Source organism: Geotrypetes seraphini, chromosome 1 (assembly GCF_902459505.1).
Source record: "Geotrypetes seraphini chromosome 1, aGeoSer1.1, whole genome shotgun sequence".
Lineage (NCBI taxonomy): Eukaryota > Metazoa > Chordata > Amphibia > Gymnophiona > Dermophiidae > Geotrypetes > Geotrypetes seraphini.
The window spans coordinates 247,360,366-247,380,420 of NC_047084.1; the positions used below are offsets into that span (position 1 = coordinate 247,360,366).

Here is a 20,055-nt window from a genome sequence, read left to right on the forward strand (position 1 = left end):
TATAATTAAGATTAGTATTATTTTTAGTAATATGCCAACTTATTTATTTCTTTTATGAAATAAACAAGTTGGTTTTACATCAGTGTTCTTCAGTGGAGTGCTCATTGTCCGTATATGTATATTAGCCATGTCATTTTATAATAATGTTGAAAATATGAATGCTTTCATTCTGTTATACAGTATAATTCAGTGAAACCTTGGATTGCAAGTAACTTGGTTTGCAAGTGTTTTGAAAGACAAGCAAAACATTTTATTACATTTTAACTTGATAAACAACCAATGTCTTGCAATACAAGTACAGATAGTATACATGTGTCACATTATCACAACTGAGCTGATGGTTCTTCTCTTTCTGACGCTGCGGGAATGTAGTGACTGTTCTAAACGAGTGAGGTCTTGCAAAATGAGTACATACAGTATTTTGGGTTGTGTAACGAATCGTCTTGAGTTTCCATTATTTCCTATGGGGAAATTTTATTTGATATACGAGTGCTTTGGATTACAAGCATGCCTCCGGAACCAATTATGCTTACAAACCAAGGTTTTACTGTACATTGTTTCTACTTTTGTTCTGAAGTAGTATTAGTGAAGAAGGTTTTAAATCTCTTGCAATTAGATTTCCTATTCTGGTATTTTGTTTACTTTTCTAATTTTCTGTGTCCTCCATTTTCTGATTAACTCTTATTCTCAACTTTTTTCCTCCTCCTTTCTAAACTGATTCTCAAGAAATATGTTAAAGCTAGGGTAAGCACTTGTATTTCAATGGTAACTTTTATGCATAGTGTTTAATAGAATGTTGTCTCTTGTTTTGGTTAAAAAAAGAAAAAGGTGGTGTGTATTGATTTTATACTGTTTTCCATGAGTTGAGTGAATCCCATTGTCATCAATAAATAAATGTGATATTCTCCCAGAGTCACATGCTAGCATTCAGGACATTAATCAGTGGTTCTGTAGTACCATGGAACTTTAAAAAGAGCACAGAATACAATGTTGGTTATCAGGTCTGAGTGATGAAGCACTGGCATAGTCCACTGCAGGATCTAACGGTGATATCTGCTTTAGCAGTTTCTAAGCATAATGAAGGCCTAGCCACTAACATGCATCATCGCTGTATAACGATATACAAATACCAAAGCCAAACTTTTAGTTACTTGATAAAGTAGGGTGGACAAATGTTTTTATTTAAATTTAATGTTTAAGCTTAACAGATGGTTCTTGGCAGTTGATTTTATCTATTTAGGCTTAAATTAATATTTACTAGTTAATGCAACTATTACCTTTACTATTTATTTATTCAATTTTCAATCAACTTTCAACAAATGCTCAAAGCAACTTACAAGGCAGAATAATAAAATAGTTTAGCATTGCAAATGCAATCAAAATCAGTATTGGCAACAAAATAAAACAGTACAGGTAGATGTTATCAAGATTAGCCATTGAACCAAATAAATATCACTAAGGCCATTTCACTAAAGTGCATTAGGCATATAACACAGTTAATGTATGAAATCAGGTTAACACATAACCTTGTTAAAATTCTGTGGTAGTCTGCCTGTTATCATGTAGTAAATCACAAGTTAACAAATTGCTTGAAACTTTTCTTTCAGCGGGTGTGGTATGGCTGGGAAACGGGCATGAAATGTTATCCAGTTAACATAAGAACATAAGCAGTGCCTCTGCTGGGTCAGACCAGAGGTCCATCACGCCTAACAGCCCGCTCATGCGGCGGTCCATCAGGTCCAGGACCTGTATAGTAATCCTCTATCTATACCCTTTTTCTTCAGGAAACCATCTAATCCCTTCTTGAACCCCAAAACCATACTCTTTCCTATCACACCCTCTGGAAGTGCATTCCAGGTGTCCACCACCCTTTGGGTGAAGAAGAACTTGCTAGCATTGGCTCTGAATCTGTCTCCTCTTAATTTTTCTGAATGGCCTCTCGTTCTTGTAGTTTTTGAACGTTTGAAGAATCTGTCCCTCTCCACTTTCTCTATGCCCTTCATGATCTTGCACGACTCTATCATGGCCCCTCTAAGTCTCCGCTTCTCCAGGGAAAAGAGCCCCAGTTTCTCTAATCTTTCAGCATATGAAAGGATTTCCATCCCTTTTATCAATCGCGTCGCTCTTTTCTGAACCCTCTCGAGTATCGCCATAGTTGTACTTACTGCATGCTAACTGGCTAACATACTGTTAAAAGAGGGAGCGCTTAGGCCCACATTCTGTAAATGGCGCTGTAAGTTAGGCAGTAGTAGGTGCCCTACCACTCCCTATCTTAATTGTTTTATTTGGTTCAATTGGTTCAGTAATTGACTGAACCAATTAAAAACCAAAAAACTCATTTAAAAAAATGTAGGTGCCTCAAAATGGCACCGTCATCACGTCTTCAGAGGCGCCTAGCAGTCCCTAAGGTCGAAGTAGGCATGGTTTGTGCTGGAAATGACCTTAGGCACCTTTTAGGTGCCTCTATAGATGCAATTCACGTCAAAGATAGGCACCAGCAATGCTTGCTTTCAAAACCCTTTCCTGCATTTCCAGCACTTACTGCCGATGTTAGGTGTGATGCTCTGTATGGCACCGCAACACGATTGCACACAACCAGCGCCGTTTTTGTAGGTGCCCGCCAGTTATGGCACTATTTACAAAATCTGGTCCTTAGTGCATCCTGCAGTAGTTCCTTTTTAGACTGTGGTAAGCATGTGTGTGTTAGTAAAAGGATCCCTTAATATTCAACATCACACTTTCTAAAAATTTTGCCCAAAGATGCAATATAGATATTAAAAAGAATTGGTGATACTCTGAACCCTACAGAGCCCCCACACTGTGGATACAAAGTTTTGGACTGAAAATTGTAAATGTAAACCTGTGGCAATATATATATATTTTTTTAAAAATAAAGAAAAAAATTAACTCATTTCTGTAATGTACCCACAATATTAATCTCAGTTCATCTATTTATCAGTAAATCATTGTTTACTTAAAAATTCTTTACTTCTAATAGGTATATGTAGCACTATTCAGATACACAGAAGAGACAGTACCTATTCCATGGAGCTTACAGTCTAGCTAACACAGGGGCCCTTTTACTAAGGCATGTTAAGCCCTAATGAATGATAAATATGCAAAAAAAGACTTACAACAAAACATGTTAACCTACTTTGCAGTATTATGCCTGTTAGTATATATTTTTGAGGGCCATGCCATGAACAGAAAATGGGCAAGGAAGCGTGACCGGTTTGTATGTGTGCATTACTCTGCACTAACTGGCAAACTTGAAATTAATGTGGGAGTTAAGCTCTGGTACTCGTTGCCAGAGGATGTGGTAACAGTGATTAGCATAGCTAGGTTTAAAAAATGGTTTGGGCAAATTACTGGAAGAAGAGTCCATAGTCTGCTATTTAGACAGACATGGGGCAAGCCATTGCATGTCCTGGGATTTCTACTATTTGGGTTTCCACAAGGTACTACTACTACTATTTATTATTTCTATAGCGCTGAAAGGCGTACGTAGTGCTGTACATTTTAACATACAATAGACAGTCCCTGCTAAGAAGAGCTTACAATCTAATTTAGATAGGATAGGAAGGTACTTGTGGCTAGAATTGACCAATGCTGGAAACAGGGTACTGGGCCAGATGAACCATTAGTCTGACCCAACATCTTCTTACTAAATAGAAGCCATAAGTGTGACCACATTTACTTTTACCAGGACTGCAGGCTAATGGAAACATTAGTATAAAACCAGAAAAAAATATTTTTAAAAAGTCTAAATTATGACCATAAGAATTGCCGCTGCTGGGTCAGACCAGTGGTCTATCGTGCCTAGCAGTCCGCTCTCACGGCAGCCCCTACGTCAAAGACCAGTGCCCTAGCTGAGACCAGCCCAACCTGCTGCATTCAGTCTGGACTTAGCTTGAAGGAAATTCCTGTGTTAAAATATTTTTACGCTTTAGTAAAAGGGCCCCATAGTTCCTTGTCTGTATTATCACTTAGCTAGGCTGTGCATTAACATGGCACTCTGTGTGTGCGATAATTCATCCATTGTCCTGAAAACAAATTCTGAATAGATTTTCATGAGCATATCGCCATTGTGGTACACTTGTACCATCCATTGAGTTTAGCTGATGAAATTAAGTGTTTAAACTGTAATATGTATTTTTGGTTTACTAGAACATTTTAAATGAGAGCATTCGATTACTACAAAGAACAGCTCCAGATCTCCAGGTATGTTTCCCCCTACCCATAATAGTAATTGTTGCTTCTAGTATTAAATATGACTAACAATTCAAGGTACTTGTGACCTGGATTGGCCATTGTTGGAAACAGAATTTTTGGTCTGATTTAGTTTGACAGTTCTTATGATGCTCTTTTGTACCTTTCTGTACTGTTTTGTTTTATCATATACTAGTCTTATAGCCCGTTACATTAACGGGTGCTAGAATATATGTATGTGTGTGTGTGTGTGTCTGTCTTTATTTTGTTTTCTCTCTCCTTAGCCGCTTTCTGTATTTCTGTCTTTCTGTCTTTCTTTCTTTTTTTTTTCCTTGGCTGTCCACCCCTTGCCTGCTCCCCCTGTCCATTCTCCCTTCCTTTTACCTCCCCTGTGTCCTCCACCACCCCATCACTGCTCACCTTATCTAACAGCAGCCCTTCTCCCTTTGTTTTACCTCCTCCCTGTCCATCATCACCTCCTTCCTGCTCCCCCTGTCCAGCAGTAGGCCTGCCTTAATTTTTCTGCCCCCCTGTCCATCAGCACCTCTTCCCCTGTCCATCAACCCCTTTTTCCTGCTCCTCCTGCCCAGCAGTACGCCTCCCTTCCTTTTTCTGCCCCTCCATTTCCCTGTGCTGCAGCATTTCCCTCCCACCCCACTTCCCTGTGCAGCATTTTCTTCCCCCCATACCTTCCTCCTTACCTCCATGCCCTACCATTCTCTCCCCCTCTGCTCCCTTTCCTCCTTCAACTTCATCAGGCAGCAACAGCATTTATAATTAATTGCTGTTGCTGGCTTCAGATCTTCCTCTTTGGCGGGTACATGAAGTAGGTAGGACCCGCCAGAGAGGAAGGCCTGAAGCCGGCAACAGCAGCAAATTTTAAACGCTGCTGCTGCCCGAAGAAGCCAGGCCTTAACCACAAAGCTGTGGGAGGGGGGGGGGGTGGAGGGTTTTAAAAGGTACAGCGGCGGTGATGGTGGTGGGGTGTTTGAAAAGCCATCGACAGTGAAGTATGCCGCCTGCATATTTCACAGCCAACGGCTTTTCAGGACTTTAAAAACTTGCCTGTTTTATTTTTAAATGGCGTCTGGGCTCGGCCGTGGCGGCCTGCAGCCGCCATCAGCTGCCGCGGCCTGCAACCGCCGACAGCCACCGCAGCCGACATCCGCCTCGGGCCACCGACAGCTGCCGCGGCCGACATCCGCTTCGAGGGGGGAGGGAGAGAGAGCTTCGCACACATGCGCACTCCTACCTGCGGTGCCCTACAGCATACAGAAAACAGAACACGCAGATGGAGCCATCTCCTATTCTCTTTCAAGAAGAGAGTACCCTCTGAATGATCAAACTACTCTTTCTCAAGGCCAGAGCTGAATGTGTTATGGGCCATCTTTTTTCATGTTAAGATCTTTTGACGTAGTTTCAAGCAATGGCCCTAATCAAACTATATCGATGACTAGGAATTGATGATGTTCTTCATAATATCATTATTATTTTACAGTGTTTTGAATTAAATGTAGTCTGTCATTATTACAAGAAAAACATTACTACAGCAACCTGGTATAATGAATTGTAATGCTCCTCTGGGTGAAAGTACTATTGTAGCCAGAATATAATAAAATTGCCTATATAACATGTTTTCTACTTCAGGGGAAAATCACAGAGGTGATTGCTTCTGTTGATGCAGCTCAGACACTCATACAGAAAAATGCCTCATCTGTTGTCATCCAGGTAAAACTCCTATAATAAGCATAAGTAGTGATGTAAAACTAAATATATTAAGATGAGACATATTTTAAGGAGTTATCTTTTTTTGTTTGCTTTTTTCAGGAAACAAAGAAGTATACAGAAACAATTATCGACTATTTTGTACAGTATATCGAATGGGCTAAAAATTCTGTAAGTAGTTTTCAGCTTTAAACTGCAAATGCATTATATTGTACACTATAATTAAAACATTTGATTTTAGGCTGTAACTGCTAAAATACTCCCTAATTCGCTCTTACCTTTCCTTTTTTCTACCTTGGGTCCTCTACCTTGGTTTCCCTGCTGATATCTCTTCAGTTTCCCAAATTTGAATATTCAATTCAAGTCGAAAAGGGTCTCAGCAACTTTTACCTAGGACTTAAAAACACTGATATAGAGTGTACTGATTTATTCTGTAGCTTCACAGAACTCCAATTAGCTGAAAACTTTGATCACATTGTGTAATATAAGTTTTAGATACTTCTGTTGATTGAATATGTTATGTACCTGATATTAGAAGTGAAATTAAGAATTTGGGGTCTTTTAACTAAGCTGTGGTAATGAATGGCCTTAATATGCCTTTACTTGGACCATTTTTTACCACAGGCATTGTAACTTCTTGGGTAACTTACCCAGCCTCTTGTAATGTAATCTGACCTTGAACTGAATAGGTAAAGGTGGAATAAAAAACCTGATTAATATAACATAACATGATGTCACCCATGTTTGAGGACTTACTATCTTTCTTGTCCTCAGGAAAAGTAATTTAATCTACACTTGTGGGCTCTCCATTTTTATTTCTGATTTTTTTTTTTATAATTAGACTTTTGAGAAGCAGTTTTTGTTTTCTGAACATAAGAATTCTGCTATAATATGATTCTGCTTAACTCTGAGATCCAAAGTCAGGGATTTGTAACTGGTATAATAATTAGAACTGACAATATGAATTTGGAGTCTATGGGGACCAATAGATTAAACTTTTTTGTTGGTTTTCTTCCTCTAGATTTCCAGGGACATAGCAACATGCAAGCCCATCACCAACTTCATAGATACTGCAGTAGATGTCTTTTTATGCAGCTATTTAATAGACTCTGTGGTAAGAGATTTCCTTTTCTTGGATATCATATCAATTTTGTACTGCATGAATACAGTAAATATGCCTTGAGTACTTGTGCCTGATCTTTGATTATATGGATAATATTCATTTATTTTCAGAAATACTATCACTAGAATGTAAATTGTACAAATGTAACCAGTTACTCTAATAGGGGCTCAATTCATTTAAATTTACTTTGGGGCTATATAAGTCAAGTATTGGGAAATAAAGCTAAACGGAAACTCGGGGAAGGGAATGTTTGATAGCTAGTTTCCTGTGCAAATAGCATACATTTCCTTACGAATGGGTTAAGCACCCCAATTTGCGAGTTGCTTGCAGAATACATCAGTTGTTTTCTTCTCTCTGCCCCTTTGTCTCTCTGGGCAAAGCCCTCTCTCCTCAGTTTTAACTCTGCAAGTGAGCTGAGAAGATGTCTTTCATCTGTTCTGCACTAGATTTTTTATTTTTGGGGTCTTAATCTGGTCTTTTATTGAGGGTTCCCATTAGTCCTGGTACAGCTTTGCCTGGGAGAATGGTCAGATGTTGGGGTCTGTAGCCACGAGGGCCACACTTTTAAAAGAGTACCTACCTGGCTGGCCTGCATATCACTTGGGAGCTCAGGGTCAGGTCCCCTGGGAGCAGTGCTCGCCTCTGCGGAGGTCGGCTGTGTTCCCCACCCCCGAAGAATCGTGTGGAAGAGTGAGGGGTCGGGGGTTTCATGTTTCTGGAACCTGAATAAAAGGCAGCCTGAAGAGACAAGCCACTGGAGCCACCTTTGCTTGTCTGATGCAGAAATTTCATTCTCCATTTCTGGTTGCAGTGAAAAGCTAATTCAGGCACAGCACATAGCAGGTCTGTGAGTACAGCTCATTACTATCTATGGGAAAATCGGAGATGGGTCTGATATTAGCAAAACTAAGGGTTTCTGAGGTTGTCCCAAGGGTTCTCCACCTCTAAAACCCTATTTTGAGTAATTGTGGTCTTTTAGTTTTGCTTCCACAGGTCTTTTTCTGGTGCCAAAATGCTGCTGCACTGGCCATCTTGGATTTCCCATTTTAAAAGCCTCCATCTGCCTCAATTTGAATTGATTATGATGAAAATCAATTATTATGGACTCCTCAGGTGGTTTTGACCCCCATATCATGCCAGATTTGCACTGGATGCTTGGCTGAGGAGCACCCTTGTCCCATGTACTGCAGGCACATGATTGGGAGGGGAGGGAGCCATGGGCTTAGCCCCCTCTGGTCATGAGAGACAGAAAGCTTGAGATCTTGTTCATAAAGCCCTGTCAGAGCCTCTAAACCATAACTTTGCATCGCCAGCAAAGCGCGTTTGGGCAGATGCTCCTGACCCTGAAAGGAGATACATAGTAGAACGACAGAGGCCCCTGGAGGTTCCAGGTCAAGTCTTTGGCCCAGATTTTGTGTATTTGATGTATGCAGCTTACCAGAAGCACAAAGAGTTGTCAGCTCCATCTGTAAACCAGCAGGGTTCTGCTCAGAGGAGTTTTTTCCTTTTCAGAGTGAGGCTCTGCAGAAGCTGTTAGAGCTGTCGGAACTGAAGGTCCAGTTGAAAAAGGACTGAGATGATTTGGGGTCGTTTTACGATTCCTCTACTCTCCCAGCATGCATCCCCCCCCCCAAGGATTTGGGGTCTCAGTTTGGAGTCAGTGGTAATCCTAATTCAGGGAGAGGGCCGATACTGCGCAGGTTATTCAAACTTGCAGATCTTATGGATGTGATTATAGTCTCTCTGTGGGAGTTAGATCTAGAGTCCCCACAAGTTTCTGCAGCCCAGTTTGTGCTGCTAAGCAGTACTAAGTCTCAGTCCACGTGCTTTCCTTCACACCCAGAGATTATCAGGATTAGGTTACTCATCTAACAAAAAAGTGAACAGTGCAGTATCCATATATTCTATCAGCTATATGCCAGTACCAAAAGGAGAAGGGCTTTCAGCTCCTGATACACCAGAATAATTCTCACATGAGTCTGATAATAAAGAAGATGAGATTTCTGGTCCTGAACCACCAATGTCACATAATAATAGATTTTATCCCATTCTTCTCATTTGAACCAGCCCTCATAAGATGAGGTTAACTAAATGACCCTGTCGGGAATTTTGAACTATCTAAGAGAAAGGCTGAGCTGTTGAGCTCCAGACTACTACAGTGGAATCTCCTGGCAGGTGGTGATAAAGCTTCTGTTCTCCATGACCATCAAAAGTGATCTTGTAACTTGCAACATCATTTTATGGCAGCCCTCAACATGGTCCAGATAAATGAAGCCTGTTTTTTTGATTCATTGAAGATGAATCTTAAAGCTCTTTGGCTGCAACAATGTTTTGCCATCAATTCTAGTTTAAGTGCATAAATTATGACCAGAATCAGTGGAATCTTTGTGGCAACTTGAAGATTATTACTGTCTTGATCTGAAGACTATATACACAAAAACTGTGACTAGGATAGTCCTGCAAGAGATTCCCACTACATCAAGAAAGAGTGGCTGCCCAGATAGTCATTGGAGCATGGGAGGAAAAGTGCTTAGAATCCACTGTTTGTAGAACCAAGAAAGATTTTGTGTCTACCCTTACACATCAAGCTGGGACTAATGAAGAATTTGTCAAGGTCGCAGACAAGATAAAAGCAGCTTTCAAGAATCTCAATGGAAAATTTCCAAGGTTAAAATGGACTCTATTGAAAAAAATTATTTAAATCAGTGGACATAAGAACATAAGAATTGCCACTGCTGGGTCAGACCAGTGGTCCATTGTGCTCAGCAGTCCTCTCCCGCGGCGGCCCTTTGGTCAAAGACCAGTGCCCTAACTGAGACTAGCCTTACCTGTATACGTTCTGGTTCAGGAGAAACTTGTCTAACTTTGTCTTGAATCCCTGGAGGGCGTTCCAGATTTCTACCACTCTCTGAGTGAAGAAGAACTTCCTTACATTTGTACGGAATCTATCCCCTTTTAACTTTAGAGAGTGCCCTCTCATTCTCTTTACCTTGGAGAGGGTGAACAACCTGTATTTATCTACTAAGTCTATTCCCTTCATTATCTTGAATGTTTTGATCATGTCCTCTCTCAATCTCCTCTGTTCGAGGGAGAAGAGACCTAGTTTCTCTAATCTCTCACTGTACGGCAACTCCTCCAGCCCCTTAACCATTTTAGTCACTCTTCTCTGGACCCTTTCAAGTAGTACTGTGTCCTTCTTCATTGACACTGCCAAAGATGGAGCCCGCTGTATGGATTCAGGCAGCATGTTCCAAACATACAGTGCAGCAAGGTAGAAAGGATGGAGTCTGGAGTTGGCAGTTGAAGAGAAGGGCACAGATAGGAGGGGCTTACCAGCTGAGTGGAGCTCACAGAGGGCAACATAGGGGGAGATAAGTGAAGAGAGATAGTGAGGGGCAGCTGAGTGAGTGCAATTATTGGTCATTAAGAGTAGTTTGAATTATATTCGGAAACGGATGGGAAGCCAATGAAGTGACTTTAGGAGGAGGGTAATGTGAGTATAGCAGCTCTTCCCGAACATGAGTCATGCAGCCAATTCTGGATGGATTGGAGGAGAGCGAGATGGCCTGAGAGTAGCGAGCGGAAGGCCTGAGAGTAGCGAGTAGTAGTAGTCTAAGCACAAGGTGATGAGGGCTTGGATAAGTGTTTTGGTAGTGTGCTCAGAGAGGAAGGGTCGGATTTTTTTTTTCCAATTCTTTATTCATTTTTAAAAACTTACAATAAGTGTGACAGTATGTATAGCATTTAAAACTCAATTACAACACTTAATATTTTGTTAAATTTCATAACAGAAATTATCCCCCTCCTCTCTAATCAAATGCATTCTTTAAATTCAAGAAACCTATCATAAACCCCATTCCTAAATACCTTATCTAATAGTCAAATCAAAAAACACTTCCCCCCTCCCCCATCCTGGATGTGCAATGTAAGGGGAAAAATAATATTCAGTCATTACAATAGTTTGTTAATGGCTCCCAAATCTCCTGAAATTTTTTTAAATTCCCCTGCTGAGTGGCTATTGTCCTTTCCATTTTATAAATGTGACAAAGAGTTCCACCAGAAACTGTAATTAAGTCTCTTCCAGTTTTTCCAATTACTCGTAATCTGTTTTATGGCAACCCCAGTCATAATAAGTAAAAGCCTATTATTCTTAGATGATATTTGGCTCTTAGCTCTCATTGATATGCCAAACAGCACAGTATCATAGGTCGGATTTTGGTGATATTATAGGAAGAAGCAGCAGAATGTAGCAAATGTTGTATCTGGGCAGTGATGGAGAGAGAGGGCGTGAAAGATGACCCCGAGATTATGAGCTGACAGAACAGGAAGGATGAGAGTGTTGTCCACTGAGACAGAGAATGAGGGAAGTGGAGAGGTGGGTATAGGTGAGAAGATGAGCAGCTCTGTGTTAGCCATATTCAATTTTAGATGGCGGCGAGACATCCAGGTGGCAATGTTGGACAGATGGGCAGTGGGGGGATGCCCAGGATCACAAGGAGTAGCGTGGGTTTAAATCCATAACCTCAGGGTGCCGAGATTGTAGCTTTAACTACTGCACCACACACTGAACCTCACAATTTGCAAATCTTTCCATCAAAAAACTGGGTTTTTTTTAATTTATGGAGGCAGAGAATCTTGGACTGCAGTACTAGAAAGGAATTGGTACTAGAAAGGAATTGGTACTAGAAAGGAATTGGTTTTAAAAACTGGATCTCCTGAATTACCAAAGGTTTATTTAGTATATCAGGAAAAGTTTTTCCTTTTTCTTACAGAACACCTTCTGGTTTGGTTTGGGAGCCGCTACCATCTTCCTTATTCCTTCCATAATCTTTGCTGTAAAACTAGCCAAATTCTATCGAAGAATGGATACTGAAGATGTATATGATGAGTAAGTATGGATTAGAGACTTTGTACTGAACTTGAGATAGCTTTCATTTTTTTTTTCCAAATAGCCAATATTCAGCTGCCTGGGGAACTTATGATGTGAAACACGCAACTTGGACTGTTTCAAATTAGGAGTATGTTCGGTGGCATTTGAGACAGTGCTTCTAACATCTAAGTAACATCTAAGCCAATGCACACTATGCTTCATGGAAGGCAGGGAACAATAAAGTGCAATGATGCTTCCAAAACTATCGTGGTCTGAACTGCATTAGCAATGACGTGGTGGTGGCATGGAGCACTTTATGATTATTTATTTATATTGGCAAAGTAGTTATTTGGTCATGAATTGAATATTTAACATAAGAAAATTGTATTTTGAATGAAAGGGACACTATTGTTAGTTGAAATACTGCTAAATATACACGCACAACTTAGAACATCCAAGTCAAACATTTTTAATATATACCTGCTGTTTGTACAGGAAGTTAGGCATATGGGAGGTAATTCTGTAACACTATGCCAAAATTTAGGAACCATATTTCCATGGGTAGTGAGCTTATTCTATAAGAACACTTATGTACTTAACTGTTCATTTAGGATGCTAGAAGAAAGCTGCAACAGTGCGCCAAAATTTAGGCTTGCACATTTACAACAGGTCTGTGGCTCGTGAAAATGTTAGTGCCTAAATGTGTCATTAATTACACTATTCTGTAACTTACGCATGCAAATGTCAGACTTGCCTATGCCAGCTCATGCCCTCATTTGTGAATGCACACTAAGCCATTGTAGCATGTAATTAGAGAATAACATTTTAGGTATGATATCAGTGGCGTAGCAAGGGTGAGAGGTACCCAGGGCTATTACACCCTCCCTCTTCTATGCCTCTCCCCCCACCTCCAGATGCTCCTTCTCTGTATTTTCCTCTTGCGTGCGGAGAACAAGGAGAAGTGTTCCAACAGATGGTAATGGAAACCACGCGGGATGAGATCATACTGGACTTAGTGCTTACAAACAGAGAAAGTGTTTCTGATGTTACAGGGGGTAATCATCTGGCATCCAGTGATCACTGCATGGTATGGTTTAATATTAAGTTGGGTAAAGAGAGGGCTCATTCAAAAGCAAAGGTTCTAGATTTTTAAAAAAATGAACTTTGTTCGGATGGAGGTTTACATCTAGGAATTGTTGTCTGGGTGGGAATGTCTAGAAGGATTGGAAATACGGTGGGCAAAACTGAAAGGAGCGATTATAAGGGCGACAAATCTTTTTGTGAGGCAAGTAAGTAAAAGTAAGAGGAAAAGAAGGCCGCTTTGTTTCTCAAAGTAGTAGCTGAGAAGGTAAGGAATAAGGAGATTAGCTTTCATAAACTACAAAAGATCGCAGAAAGAGGAAGACAGGCAAAAATATCTGGAAAAGTTAAGAGAAGCTGGTCATGTAGCCAGGAAAGCAAAGATGCAAATGGAAGGAAAAATAGCTGACACGGTAAAATGGGGAGACAAGACATTTTTTAGATATATTAGTGATAGGAAGAAGTTCAAAAGTGGCATTGTGAGACTCAAAGGTGAAGGGGAGGAATATGTAGAAGCTGATAAAGAAAAGGCCAAATTGCTTAACAGATATTTCTGTTCTGTGTTCACGGCTGAAGTGCCGGGAGTGGGACCACAGAAGACGGAGGAGTAATAGACCCTGATCAATTTTCAGAGGGTTGTGTTCGTGAGGAGCTAGCTAAAATAAAGGTAGACAAAGCGATGGGGCTGGATGGTATACATCCAAGAGTGCTGAAGAAACTTAGGGAAGTTCTGGTAGCTCTGCTGATTGACCTTTTCAACAAGTCTCTAGAGTCAGGAGTTGTACTGGAGGACTGGAGAAGTACAGATGTGGTCCCTCTTCATAAAAGTGGAAGTAAGGAAGAAGTAGGGAATTACAGGCCGGCAAGTCTGACTTCTGTAGTAAGCAAATTAATGGAAACGCTTTTAAAACAAAGTTTCTGGAATCCTGTGGATTACAGGACTGGAGGCAACATGGATTCACTAGAGGTAGGTCTTGTCAAACAAATCTGATCAATTTCTTTGACTGGGTGACCAGAGAATTGGATAAAGGATGTGCGCTACATGTGGTGTATTTAGATTTTAGCAAAGCCTTTGACAGTGTTCCACACAGATGTCTAATAAATAAACGGAGTGCCCTTGGGCTGGTTCCCAAAGTGATTGGCTGGTTCAAGAACTGGTTGAGTGGAAGGCAACAGAGGGTAGTGATCAATGGAGATCGCTTTTAGGAAAGGGATGTTATCAATAGTGTGCCTCAAGGTTCTGTTCTTGGGCATGTTCTTTTTAACATTTTTATAAATGATATTGCTGAAGGGTTGTCAGGTAAGATTTGCCTCTATGCGGATGATACCAAAGTCTGCAATAGAGTAGACATACCGGATGGTGTGAATAACATAAAGAAAGACCTGGCGAAGCTTGAAGAATGGTCTGAAATTTGGCACAAAAACAGAGTGAAATTGTCCCAATCAGAATGGTGCGCACCAAAAAAGTGTCCTTCAACACATCTGATAAATTCAAATGCCTTTATTCTTCCAAACTCTCATAAATTCATCCAATGACTCTATGACCTGACAAGTACATATTTCGGCCTAACTGGCCTGCCTCAGGAGTCTTGTGAGTCTTCAATGAGTGTATCAAGAAAACATATAACGTATGAAGATGCACACACCCTCTAAACACAGCTGCTAAACTAAGATCAGAAGTCGTGGAACAATGGATGTCATATCGACTGTGCTGCAACTAAAAAATTAGAAATTTGGCAGCTAAAATTTAATGCTAAGAAATGCAAGGTCATGCATTTGGACTGCAAAAACCAGAGGGAACGGTACAGTTTAGGGGGTGAAGAACTTATGTGCACGACAGAGGAGTGGGACTTGGGTGTGATTGTATGAGATGATCTTAAGATGGCCAAACAGGATGAAAAGGTGATGGCGAAAGCTAGAAGGATGCTAGGTATGGCTAGTAGGAAAAAGGAGGTATTGATGCCTCTGTATAAGACTCTGGTGAGATTTCATTTAGAATATTGTGTACAATTCTGGGTGCCGCACCTTCAAAAAGATATAAAAAGGATGGAGTCGGTCCAGAGGAAGGCTACTAAAATGGTGTGTGGTCTTCGTGATAAGGCGTATGGGGACAGACTTAAAGATCTCAAACTGTATACTTTAGAGGAAAGGCGGGAGAGGGGAGATATGATAGAGACGTTTAAATACCTACATAATATAAATGTGCATAAGTAGAGTCTCTTTCATTTGGAAGGAAATTCTGCAATGAGAGGGCATAGGATGAAGTTAAGAGGTGATAGGCTCCAGAGTAATCTGAGGAAATACTTATTTATGGAAAGGGTGGTAGATGCATGGAACAGTCTCCTGGAAGAGGTGGTGGAAACAGAGACTGTGTCTGAATTCAAGAGGGCCTGGGATAGGCACGTGGGATCTCTCAGAGCGAGAAAGAGATAATGGTTACTGCGGATGGGCAGACTAGATGGGCCATTTGACCTTTATCTGCCATCATGTTTCTAATACCAAAAGAACTGCTATCGATAATAGGATGTTTTGTCTAATTTTTTTAAATTGAGTTTTATATACTGTTAATCACATTTAAAAATGAAGCAATGCAGTGTATAATTTTGTAAAATAGCATCCATATATGGATACTTGAGAACTGTATTGTAATTTACTGTCTCTCTCTCTCTCTCTTTATTTTGGGAAACTTAATACAGATTAGGCAGGGAAATTTGGGTTTTTGAGATTAGAGATGGTGTTATATATGATATGATCAGCCTATTTCAATTCTTGTACTAATTTGTGTGTTATCTTCTTTTTGCAGTGGAGTGGAAGTGTGATAGACAAGTCTTGAAATATGAGGTAAGTTAAAAACCACTAAAGGTGTAATTCTATAAGGAACCACCTAGTTTTAGGCAAAAGGAATATATGTACATGGTGGCATTCTTGTCAATGACATAGCGAGGGTAGGTAGCGTATCTCACACCCTCCTACCCACTCCCTCCTCCTTCTGCGCCCCCCATGCCAGCGTGAGAAGCTTCTCTGGCCTGCTGCTCATGCTGGTGTTGGCTTTCCCTTTGACTTCACTTCCTGGCCCAACGACCCAGAAGCGATTTCAGAGGGGAACCAGGCCGGTGTGAGCAGCAGGCTGGATAAGCTGTTCGTGCTGGCAAAGATTTAAAGAGCTATGGGGAAGGGAGGGTGCGAGTGTGGCATTGGGGGGGGGCGGAGAGGTACTAGCACCCCCACCATCCTCCCCCTGTCCTCCCTTACTATGCCCAGTGATGTAATGAGAGTGAGTGGTGCTTGGGGCGGTGGCGCCCCTCCCCACCCTCTTCTCCACCCTTCTCACTCCCAACCAATCCCCTTCCCTCCACCATACAGTGCATCCCTTCCCTTCCCCTGTACCTCTTTCATTTTCCCAGTGCAAACAGCATCAGGAACTTGCTGCTCACATTGGTGTTGGCTCTCCCTCTGACATCACTTCTTAGGCACAGGACCCGAAAGTGACGTCAGAGAGAGTCCACATTGATGCAAGCAGCAATCTATCTTTAATCATTTATATTGCGCATATCCTACAATTCTATGCGGATTACAAATTATTCAGGTACTCAAGCATTATTCCCTAACTGCCCCAGTGGGCTCCCACTCTATCTAATGTACTTGGTGATTAAGTAGCTTGCCCAGGGTCACAAGGAGCAGTGTGGGATTTGAACCCACAACCTTAGGGTGCCAAGGCTATAACTCTAAACCAGGAGTGCCCAAATTGTCGATCGCGATCTACCGGTCGATCACAAAGGTAACGCTGGTAGATTGCAGAGTCAGTGTTCTCCCTAGTGTCTTTAGCATCTTTTAGCCGGGCACTCTGCCCAGCTGTCTTGCTCAGATGACACACTTCCCCCTCAGCATCCTCTGTTCTTCCCTCTGGGCATAACTACCACAGTTGAAAGTTAATTACAGCAGCCTGCAGAACGAACGTAGCAGGCTGCCGTTGGCCTCTGTAGCACGTTCCCTCTGCCGTGGTCCCACCCCTGACGTCAGAGGAGGTGCGGGATTGTGGCAGAGGGAACGTGCTACAGAAGCAGATGGCAACCTGCTATGTTCGCTCTGCAGGCTGCCATAATTAACTTTAAACTGTGGTAGGTAGGCCCAGAGGGAAGAAAGAGTAGCTAGATGATCCAGTCTGAGGTCACTGTGTGCGGGAAGCAGCGGAGGTAAGGCTGTGCCTGTTGCGAGGGCCCCAGCACAATGGAGGTTGCCTTAGAGACGCTGGATCGGGGGGGGGGGTACAAAAGGACCTTAAGGAGAGGTGGGAAAGCAGATATGAACCAAAAGTGAGGGGGAAGACAGGTCAGATCCTGGACTACTAGAGGGGTTAGAGAGGGGAAACACCCTGAACCGAGGAGAGAGAGAAGTCAGGCCCTGGGGAGGGGGAAGACAAAGAGAGTGAGAGAGACAAAGACCTGGACCAAAGGTGGGAGGACTCAAAATGTTAGCAGAAGGAAGATAGAGAGAGGGAGAAACCTGAAACAAAGGGGAGGCAGAAGACAGGGGGGCAGATGTTGGACTATGGGAAGTACAGACAGAAGAGACAGAGGGGGAGAGCTCCTGAAGAAGAACAGAGATGCAAGATCATAACAGAGGAGGGAGAGAGAGGGAGACATGTTGCCAATAGGGATGGAGGAGAGAAGAAGAAAAGTTGGACTCCCGGAGGGACAGAGAGAGATGTTGGTTGGGGAATGGAACGAGGTCTGGAGGACAGAAGTGGTGCACTCTGTGTATGTGTGTGTATATATATATGGGGATCTTTTACTAAGGCGCGCTAGCCGATATAGCGCACGCTAAATACTAAGCGTCCATAGAATATAATGGGCGCATTAGCACTAAGTGCACGCTACATCGGCTAGCGCACCGTAGTAAAAGAGGGAGCATATGTTTAGTATTTTTATTGTTGGTAGATCATTTTTGACTTGGTCATTTTAAAAGTAGCTCGCAAGCCCCAAAAGTGTGGGCACCCCTGCTCTTACCACTGCACCACACTCCCAAGTTCGTGATGCTGCTCGCATTGGGAAAAATAAAGACATATGGGGGAAGGGATGGGGTGCAGTGGGGGGAGAGGGGTTGGGAAGGAGCGGGAGAGCAGAGAGGAGGATGGGTGCCAGCACCCCCACCAAGATGGCGCACGGGGCAAACTGTCCCCCACCCTTACTATGCCACTGACTACATCACTGATTCTAGTCATTTATATGTGTAATTGGCCACTTAGGCAGGGCAGGATTAACCAATAGGCCCAGTAGGCACGTGCCTAGGGCTCGAAATGGTCAGGGGGGCCCGATGAAGGAGGGCATCAACATTGTTTTTTTCCAAACGACGATGGGCATCTCCAGCATCGATCGGCAACATGGGCCCCCCCAATTGGCAACGCGGTCCCCTCCCCCCCATCGACGGAAAGTAAGACAAGCAAGCAACGTGGGTAAGAAAGGCAATGGGAACTGTAATTGTGCAAGCGGTGCTGCTTGCCCAAAGCTACCTTCTGACGCAGCTTCCTGTTATCCCAGGACAAGCAGGTAGCATATTCTTGACTGATGGGTGACGGCACCGATGGAGCCCCGGTACGGACAATTTTAGAGTGATTGCACTCTAAGAACTTAGAAAGTTCTAGCTAGGCCGCACCGCGCGTGTGCGAGTGCCTTCCCGCCCGACAGAGGCACGCGGTCCCCAGTTTCTTAGTTTCCGCGGAGCTAAGAAGACGCGTGTTTTCCAACGGCTGTTGGAAAATCCTTTTTTTCGCCTTCCCGCTCGCGTATTTTTCCTCGTGAACCTTTTCACGTTCTTTTTTTCTTTTCTTTTCTAAAAAAAATAAATAAATAAAATCCAAAAAGTCAATTTTTTTTCGACTTTTTTCAGTTGGCCCTGGCGGGGCCTGTTGGCACCATCGAAGCCTCGAGCTTCGATTTTGCTACTGCCGTTTTTCCCTTCATGCCCCCTTCACCGGGTTTTAAAAAGTGTCAGCGGTGTGCACGCCCTATTTCTTCATCCGACCCGCACAAGTGGTGCCTTCAGTGCTTGGGTCCGGACCATAGGGCTGCGACGTGCACCCGCTGTGCTTCTCTTCAAAAGAGAACTTTGAAGAATCGCCAGATTCAACAGCAGATTCTTTTTGGTTCCGCTATGGAAGTTCCACCGGCTTCGACCCCGACATCGGCAACTTCCTCCAAGTCGGCACCGGCGCTTTCGACACCGCAAGATACATCTTCGGTGTCGCACCCCACAGGTAAGCCGGCTAAGAAGCCATCCCCTACAGTTCTCGGCCCGCCAGTCGAACATACGGTGAGCCAAGTCCTGCAGACTGCGCGCCGGCCCCGTAAACGCTCCGCTCCCATAGAAGTCACTGCCTCTTCATCGGCATCGACTTCGCCTGAGCGTCGAGCTGCACCGCAGGTACCGAGCAAGAAAAACGGTACCAGTGCCATCGGGACCATCCCTGGATGAGCGTATAGCATCCATCCTCCAGGTCCAACTTAAGGAGCAGTTACATCACCTTCTCCCGGCTCTTCTCACTCCGACCCTTCCAGTGTCGGTACCCACTGAGCCTGCAGTACCGATCGTCGAACAGCCTATTTTGTCGGCATCGATGTTATCGGCACTGCTTAAGTCTGCCTCTTCCATGTCTATGCCTGTTCTGTCCGCAGAACCGAAGTCTATGCGGCAAGCTGTTCATTCAGTATCCGAGCCGGTACCGCCTTCTGACACCCGTACCGCTTTACTTTCACCGGGTACGGTGTCGATGCATTCTGGCAAATCGGTACATAAAACCAGACATACAGAATCCTCTACTCCTTTATCTCAGGGCCGTCTCCCATCGGTACGTGACCCTGATTTATGGGATGATTCAGAGGACCCCCTCGGTACCGATGATGAATTTTCATCGGATGAGGCTGACCAATCTGTGCAGGATCCTGCTAGTAAGCCAGAGCACACTTCCTTCACTAGGTTTCTTAAGGAAATGTCAGACACCCTTTCAATCCCATTGGAATCTGATTCTAAGAAGTCCAAGGCATTTCTTGAT

The 20,055-nt window shown here is 42.9% G+C and overlaps 1 protein-coding gene across 3 annotated transcripts in view; it reads left to right on the plus strand.

The window, feature by feature from the left end:
• The window catches only part of PROM1 (prominin 1), a 170,270-nt gene that overhangs the window by 143,201 nt on the left and 7,014 nt on the right, over positions 1-20,055 (plus strand). For 2 of the 3 annotated variants that reach the window (XM_033948839.1, XM_033948830.1), the window contains exons 20-26: positions 727-744; positions 4,168-4,221; positions 5,857-5,937; positions 6,037-6,105; positions 6,956-7,048; positions 11,830-11,945; positions 15,811-15,848. In XM_033948839.1, coding sequence (XP_033804730.1) covers positions 727-744; positions 4,168-4,221; positions 5,857-5,937; positions 6,037-6,105; positions 6,956-7,048; positions 11,830-11,945; positions 15,811-15,826 — 447 coding nt within the window. In that variant the 3' untranslated portion in view covers positions 15,827-15,848. The remainder of the gene's footprint in view (positions 1-726; positions 745-4,167; positions 4,222-5,856; positions 5,938-6,036; positions 6,106-6,955; positions 7,049-11,829; positions 11,946-15,810; positions 15,849-20,055) is intronic. The other variant, XM_033948849.1, reaches the window with a different exon arrangement.